This window comes from Apium graveolens, chromosome 9, assembly GCF_009905375.1.
Source record: "Apium graveolens cultivar Ventura chromosome 9, ASM990537v1, whole genome shotgun sequence".
Lineage (NCBI taxonomy): Eukaryota > Viridiplantae > Streptophyta > Magnoliopsida > Apiales > Apiaceae > Apium > Apium graveolens.
In genome coordinates, this window is record NC_133655.1 from 82,978,948 (window position 1) to 82,987,761 (window position 8,814).

The following is an 8,814-nucleotide window of genomic DNA, read 5'->3' on the forward strand; positions in this document are numbered from 1 at the left end:
TTTCGTTTATCATTTGAGGGATCATACCCGAGATCTTATTACTTGGGTTCCCTTAACCTTTCTCAATACATTATATTCCTTTTATGATCCTCTCTTATAATCCTTGAATTTAAATCCTTTTTAATCCTGTTACCTTATACTCAATTCTTTCGGCATCTGGTGGATTTTCGGGAAAAATCAAAGTGTTCGAATTTGGATTCTGACGATCTTTACATACACTTATAAACCATATAGAGTACTAAAAAGATCTCAGAATAACAATAAAAGAATCTCTACAAAGTGAGACATGAAAAGTTTTCTTATTCAGCATAATCAGCAAAATCACTATTCATAAGGGTTACAAAAAGTTCAAAATTTTTGGGGTTATTACACTTCTCATACGGAATTAAATTAGTAGTCTCCTTAGTACACAAAGTACTGGATCTCTACCCCTCCCATGTCCTTTGAGAATCCTATCATATACTTGGAATTCAAACTATATCGAAGTTCCCCAAGCATTTTGTTTGTTGATAGGCACATCTCATCTTATATATATGTACTTCCTAGAATTTTCGGAGGAAGTACTAAGATAATGCGAGTTGAACGTTGTCAACAGATTAATATTTAAGGGGGAGTTTCTTTTGACACTATAGTCAAAATATTTAAAATACGTCGAGATAATATTTTTCGACAATCCGAAAGTATCAGAATGATTTTCTGAAACTCAGATAATATTTTAAAATAGATTTTATGATTTTTAAAATATATTTAACCATTTAATAAATATTTAAATATTAATTATTAAATAATTAAACCTCTAATAATTCTATTATAAAAGAATATTTGAAATAATATTTCTCAATTAATTTATGTTTAAGTATTTAAATTAAACTTTAAGTGAATATTAAACTGTGACGGACCCACAATACTAACTAGCGGAAATATGCATAATATAGATTAAACAGTAAGAACTACAAAAGATAGAATATTAGAGCTACAACCCTTAACCACAATCCCCGAATCCATATGAATGAGTTTTAACAACATCTAACTAACATCTTAATTATTACAGACCAAAAATATTTAAAGCCAAATTACTACACAAGTTTTAAACCCAAGGTTTACAACCCTTAGGGAACTACTAGTCCCTACCTGCTCCAACATCTAACGGTCGGCATACCCCGAGTCCCCAGAAGTCTTACGCGCGGTTTGCTTGAGACGAACCATCTTCGGGTTTCACTGAAGGGATAACATCGATAACAATATTAATGAGCAAAACACTCAGCAAGTGAATAATAAGGTACAATAGTTCATCATATGCTTCAATAAAACAATAACAAAAGGTAAATAAACAATATGAAATTTCAAGTAAATGTTCAAGATTTTAATAAGTTAATGGAATTGAAATCACACAGCGCTATGAGCAATGAGTGGTGATCAGCACACATCAAAGCTCCGAACCACATAATAAGTGATTCACTACTATTGAGGATCCTCGGCACACATTGGCCATATAAAACCATCAGGCTCCCCGCTACTGAGGTTTTAAAACTATAACAGTGACTGGCGCCTCAGTCTCATCATATCATTCAATTCCTTTATAAATAATTCATTTCAGATTAAAAGAGTTCTTGGTCAAGGACAATATAACAAGGGTTGGTATTGACAAAGTTCAAATAGGAGGATGATATTAGTGTTTGGGTTTCCAAAGGAAATGAATTTAATGTATGAGGGTTTTAGGTTTCACTGGATATATATTAAGGAACTATTTGTATGGTATTCACAGGGATACGAGGTAATATGTGATGAATAGGGGGTCATTCAAGTATAGAAGCGATTAACTAAGTTCAAGATCCAATCATTGAGTGATGTCAGGGACTAATCAATATTATTAAATGATAGTCAAGCATTCACAGGGTATTCAATCACAAGAAATGGAATTATAAAGATAAGATGAGAGTTCACTTTCCTGAACTACGCTTACTGAGTACTTGAATGGAATCGTCTATGGGTTCCTTTCCTGGCCTCCTACTTGAACCTACAATAATTGTACTCTTATCAATAACACTTGCTAACTAACCCTCCGCGTATAATTATATATGAAAATATATATATATATATACACACACATGTATATATGCAGGCTTATTTAGATACAAGTAGCATATGCATCAAAGAAATCACATAACACATAATCATGGCAATATAATATTTAGTTAATAGTACATACTTATACTCTATACACTATTTCAGATTCTTATGCACATGACCAAGTAACACACAAAAATTATGATTAATACTATTTCTCTTCTCTTACAGGCCTCAACTTATCCCAAAAATAGTAAGGCACACTTAGGCCTCACTCACAATGACTCACAAAACTAATGCATACTCTAAACTCTTCACGGATGCACGCCTTAGCACCACTTGTGTGCCTCGGCTCAAATATACATTTATAACTTGGGCCTTCACTCCAAACTAACTCTATGGTGTTCCTAAGACTTTAAACTAACTCTCAAAGTTGTAATAACTCAAAAACCTCACTCAGGCCTCCCTAGGCCTTAAGTAGAAGTTGACACAAATTTGCCTTCCCTGCTTACCAATATGCCTTGTTTTTACTAACTTAAAACTCACTTAAATTGTTCAATTATTGATTTTAATGACTTTTTAAGCTTCCTAAGACTTCATTATACTATTATAAACCAAGTCTCAATGAATGTCTATCCTAAAACATGGTTATAATGGGTCAAATATGGACTTGTACCAAATCTGCCCTGTTCTGAGTTCCTCTCGGTTTTGTGCATGTGCACCTAACCAAATGCATGATTTTATCCAATCTAAAGCTTCTGGACTCAAGTACATACCAATTACTAACTCCACTGAACTTGGGTCTAACAAGGCCTCACCAATGCATACATAAAATGACCTAAACTTCTAGTGCTAAATTATGTCCAAATAGGACTAATGCATCCCTTTCACCTTAACTCCCTTATTAACCACCAAAACCAAAGAACAAACCAACAACCAAGCCTAATATCATGATAACACCTACTGACCTATAGTGCACAAGTTTGATTTTTATTTTATTTACCATTATTACCAATTACCAAAGGGTCAAGAGAGGCAACTAGCTAGACAACTTCATATCTCTAAGTTCTAAGCATAATTCAAATTATACACTTAGGTTAAGCACTTGATACCTACTGATTTTTATCTCTTTTAATCATGACATATTTAAACTATCAATTTAACATATAATTCATGGCATGAACCTCATAAAAATCAAGTATCAAAGCTCATAGCAAGCAAGTATGGATTCCTAGTCTAAAATCACTTGTAAATCAACATGCAAGGGTTAATTTAATCATGCAAGGGCTATAACTAACATGCAAGTCTTCAATATTAATATACTTGAAAAAAACATAGCATTCAAGAGTTTAAACATTATAATTCATCATTTTTAGAAGCAAAAATGTTTTATAAACAACATGCAAAGTCATTTTCATAGAAATTTCTAAAGAACAATCCATATACATTCGGCTCTTTTAATAAATCATTGCCAAATGCTATGAACAAGATTATGACTTAGAAAGTTGAAGTAAAAATACTTCTCCAAGACCATATCAAGTCCATATCTTTAAGACCTTATGATTTTAGTCCTTAAATCCATGAGAATTCAAGGCCTAAATCTTGGCTACAAGAACACATCAACACATAATAAAACATACCTTTTATTAGACAAATTTTCCATGTATAAATATGGGAATATGAGTGAATTAGCTCATCGATCAAAGTGTTTGAGAAAATAAAAAAAATGAAAGAAGAGGGGGAGGGGGTGGCTTCGGCCGAATGGAGAGAAAGGAGAGGGGAGAGAGTGAAGTGTGTGTGCAAAATGAGAGAGTAAGCTTGTGTTTTTGGTTTTTGATTTGTTAAAGTGGTAGTGGAATTGAGAAATGACCTATATGCCCTTCCTACAAGCTTAATCCATTTTGCATGCAAGGGTAGATGAGTACTTTACTTGGTTAAAGTGAGTTAGTTGGGTTGGAAATGACGGTCTTATCCTTGGTCTCTATTATAAGGGATTTTGCATACAAGGGTACATTAGTAATCTAGTAATCATTTTTCTAGAATTAAAATATGCTTAAAAATAATGAATTTTAATAAACAAAGTAAAATTCCATAAATCACAAAAATTATACCATAAATTACTTTAAGATTTTAGAAGTTTTATAAGAGTATTTTCAAGAAATTTGAATAAAAATAATTTTTTAAAAGAATTTTCTTTATAATAATACTTCTATAACAAACCATATAAAAATACAATTTAATTAGATTTTAATGCAAAAAAAGTTTTAAAATATAATCTAGCATTATACCAATTTATCTTAATCGTCTAAGCACAGAATTTCCATATCTAAATATTTGTACGAAGATTCGAATCATCACGAAAGAAAATATATTCGTATTTACTTAATTCACATAATCACTGGAAAGCAATATTTAGAAACTTATGTACTCACAATAATACACAGTAATGCCATAACATAGATTTTATAATATCATAATATTTAAAGGCATTACAACCTTCCCCCTTAAAGGATCCTGTCCCCAGAATCTAAGCAAAAAGATGAGGATACTTATCTAACATATCACTTTCTAATTCCCATGTTGACTCTTCAACTTTGGGATTCCTCCACAAAACTTTAACTAAAGGAACTATCTTATTCCTTAACACTTTATCCTTTCTATCTAGAATGTTAACTGGTTGCGCGACATAAGACAAATCTGGCTCAATCTCCACTGGTTCATTCTCTATGATACATTTGGTGTCGGGGTTGAACTTCTTAAGCAATGATACGTGAAAAACGTTGTGGATGTGCTGCATTTGAGGTGGTAAGGCCAATTCGTATGCCACTTTTCCAACTTTACCCAAAATCTCAAAAGGTCCGACAAATCTTGGACTCAACTTTCCCTTTTTGCCAAATCTAGTGATCCCTTTCCAGGGCGACACCTTCAACATGACAGCTTCTCCTATTTCGTATTCTACATTCTTTCTATGTTGGTCAGTATACTTCCTTTATCTATCTTGAGCCGCGATCAATCGATTCTGAATCACATCTACCGCTTCTTTCGTCTGTTGAATCAATTTAGAGCCAACTATTTTTCATTCTCCAACTTCATCCCAACATATCGGCCATCTACAGTTTCTTCCATAGAGGGCTTCGTACGGAGGTATTCCAATACTGGCATGATAGCTATTGTTATATAAAAACTCCACTAATGGTAGGTGATCGTCCCAATTTCCTTTAAATTCTAAGGCACAAGATCTCAACACGTCTTCTATGGTTTGAATCATACGCTCACTTTGTCCATCTGTTTGCGGGTGATAGGCAGTACGCATTTTGAGTCGAGTTCCTAAATGTACTTAAAATTGCTTCCAAAATCTAGAGTTGAAACGGGGGTCTCTATCTGACATAATAGACACTGGAACGCCATGACGAGTGATAATCTCCTTTAGGTACATATGAACCAACTTGTCCATCGAGAATCTCTCGTTAATCGGTAGAAAATGAGCAGACTTAGTCAATCGATCGATTATTACCCAAATAGCATCATGGTTAGATCTGGTCCTAGGTAATCCACTATAAAATCCATTATGATATGCTCCCATTTCCATTCTGGTATTTCTAAGGGTTGAATTAGTCCACTTTGTCTCTGATGTTCGGCTTTTACCCTTTAACACGTGTAACACTTACTGATCCATTGCGCAATCTCTTTCTTCATGTCTGGCCATCAAAAATTTTGTTTCAAATCTTGGTACATTTTTGTACTTCCTGGGTGAATAGAGAATTCTGAGTTGTGAGCATCCTTCAAAATCTCATTCTTCAATTCCTCCACATTCGGTATCCAAATCCTTGATGAGAATCTTAAAATTCCTTGGTTGTTTTATTGAGTACAAATCTCTTCTCCGGTCAACTCATTCATTCTTTGATTCATCATTTCTTCTTGACAATTCCTAATCCTTTCTAACAACTCTGATTGAAAAGTCATCGCACAGATCATCCCAGTTGGTGTAGTTGGAGCTCGAATTTCAATTTTCATCTTCTCAAATTCCTTTGATAACTCTTGGGCCATAGTCAACATATCCAGTCTCTCCTTGTGACTTAAAGCATCCTCTACTACATTCACTTTCCTGGGATGATAATTGATTGTGCAATCGTAGTCCTTAATCAACTCTAACCATCTTCATTGCATCATATTTAATTCCTTCTGAGTGAAAATATACTTCAGGCTCTTGTGATCCGTATATATATCACATTTCTCTCCATATAGATAATATCTCCACAGCTTTAAGGCAAATACAATTGCAGTCAGTTCCAAGTCGTGAGTTGGGTACCTTTGTTCATGAGGCTTAAGTTGTCTTGACGCGTAGGCTATCACCTTCCCGTGTTGCATTGAAACACAACCCAATCCTTTGTGTGATGCATCACTGAATATCACAAAGTCTCCTTGATCATCTGGCAAGGATAATACTGGAGCAATAACTAACTTCTGCTTCAATTCCTGAAAACTCTTTTCACACTTCTCAGTCCATTCAAACTTCTCATTCATTCGGGTTAACTTCATCAATGGTACCGCAATCTTAGAAAAATCCTTCAAAAATCTTCGATAATATCCGGCTAATCCCAAGAAACTTTTAACTTCAGTCGGGGTCTTCGGCCTCTCCCAGTTTATTACAGCTTCTATCTTTGCTGGATCAACTCAAATCCCTTCACTACTGACAATGTGTCCTAGAAATTGAACTTCTCGCAACCAAAATTCACACTTCAAAAATTTTGCATACAACTTCTCTTTTCTTAAGGTCTCCAAAGCAATTCTCAAGTGTTCAACATGATCTTCCTCGGTCTACGAATATATTAGAATGTTGTCAATGAACACGATGACAAAATTATCCAAATGCTCCTTGAATACTATATTTATCAAATCCATAAAGGCGACTGGCGCATTTGTCAATCCAAATGCCATAATTAGAAACTCGTAATGTCCGTATCTGGTTCTGAAAGCAGTCTTTGGTATGTCTTCCGGCTTAATCTTCAACTGATGATATCCCGATCGCAAGTCAATCTTTGAGAGATAAGTCACTCCTTTAAGTTGATCAAACAAGTCATCAATACGAGGTAACGGGTACCTATTCTTGATGGTCAATTTGTTCAACTCTCTATAGTCAATGTACAATCTCATACTTCCGTCCTTCTTTTTTATAAACAAAACTGGAGCACCCCATGGAGATACACTCGACCTTTATCCAATAATTATTTTAGTTGCTTGGCCAATTCCTTCATTTCTGCTGGTGCCATATGATAAGGTGCCTTCTATACAGGTTCCACGCCGGGCGCTAAGTCGATAGAAAATTCGATTTGACGGTCAGGCGGCAATCCTGGAAGTTCGTCCGGAAATATATCAGGAAATTCACTAACTATCGGAATACTTCCTATATTTGGCGTCTCCTTAGATCTATCAATTACATGAGCCAAATACCCTTCACACCCTTGTCTTAACAATCTTTTAGCTTGAATCATTGTCAGAAATGCATTAACTTGTTTCTGTCCTTTAAACTCTACTTTCTTTCCTTGAGGGTTCTTAAGAATCACTTTCTTTTTCTTAAAATCTATCTGAGCACCATGCTCTTCTAACCAATCCATTCCCAATATAACGTCAAGTTCTCCTAGTTGAAAAGGTATGAGGGAAGCAGGGAAACTATAGCCTGAAATCTCTACTCTACACCGAGGGCAAACACCTTTAACATATACTCGCTCTTGATTAGCCAAAATGATTGATAAGGGTTCAACTAACAGTTCAATTTCATAATTCAACTTTCCAATAAAAGATTCAGATATGAAAAATCTAGTAGCTCCGGAATCAAATAGCACTTTAGCATTGATGTTGTTGACAAAAAGCATACCTGCCACAACTTCAGAACTCTGAACAACATCCTTGATGTTCATGTTGAATGTCCGGGCCTGAGCAGGATAGGAGGGAGGAAACACTGGAGTTGCAGATTCAGAAGGTTAATTTGAAGGAAGTTAAAGAATTGGGACAGAAGATGTCATTGCTTGATTGAAAGGAGCAGCCGTCAATTGCATCAACTTGTTGTTTCCAGGGGCCTTGCAATCCCTCGACATGTGACCATTCTTTCCACACTTAAAGCATGTAACAGAAGGCTTTAGGTTTTGGAACTCATTTACATAATGACCTTTCGTATTGCACTTGTAACAGACGATGTCAGCCTTATTGCAGTTACCCGTGTGTCTCTTGTTGCAGAATTTACACTCCGGATTTGTTGCTTGCTGGAATCTCTGCCCTTGAATCCTATTCCTCTGACTCTTATTATCACCTTTCTTAAAGATTCGGGGTCCTCCTTGGTTCTGGAATCCAAACTTCTTGAAATTCTTTCCACTTTGGCTTCCTTGAGTCGATCCTTCTCCACTACTTCCAAACTTGCTTTTCTTACTCTCTTTCTCCTTCGAGTTTCGGTCACTTTCTCCTTCGATGACCATCGCCTTTTGGACCACTTCAGCATATGTGGCCAATTCAAAAGCATCCACTCTGCTTCGTAGCCAAGGCTTCAATCCTTGTTGAAATCTCTTCGCTCTCTGCTCATCCGTGTCCACGTAATCTCCAACAAACCTAGCCAATTCGGTGAATTTCTTCTCGTACTCTCCCACAGTCATTCCTTTTTGCTTCAATTCAAAGAACTTAAATTCCATTTGAGTCTGCATATACCTCAGGAAATACTTGTCTAAGAAAATCTTCTTGAATCTATCCCAAGAAATA

The 8,814-nt window shown here is 35.3% G+C and overlaps 1 protein-coding gene across 1 annotated transcript; it reads right to left on the bottom strand.

Moving 5' to 3' along the window:
- Positions 1-7,352: 7,352 nt before the first annotated feature.
- On the bottom strand, positions 7,353-7,985 carry LOC141685367 (uncharacterized). The gene has a single exon (XM_074490473.1). It carries the CDS (start codon positions 7,983-7,985, stop codon positions 7,353-7,355), a length of 633 nt encoding a protein of 210 aa, XP_074346574.1.
- Positions 7,986-8,814: the final 829 nt, after the last annotated feature.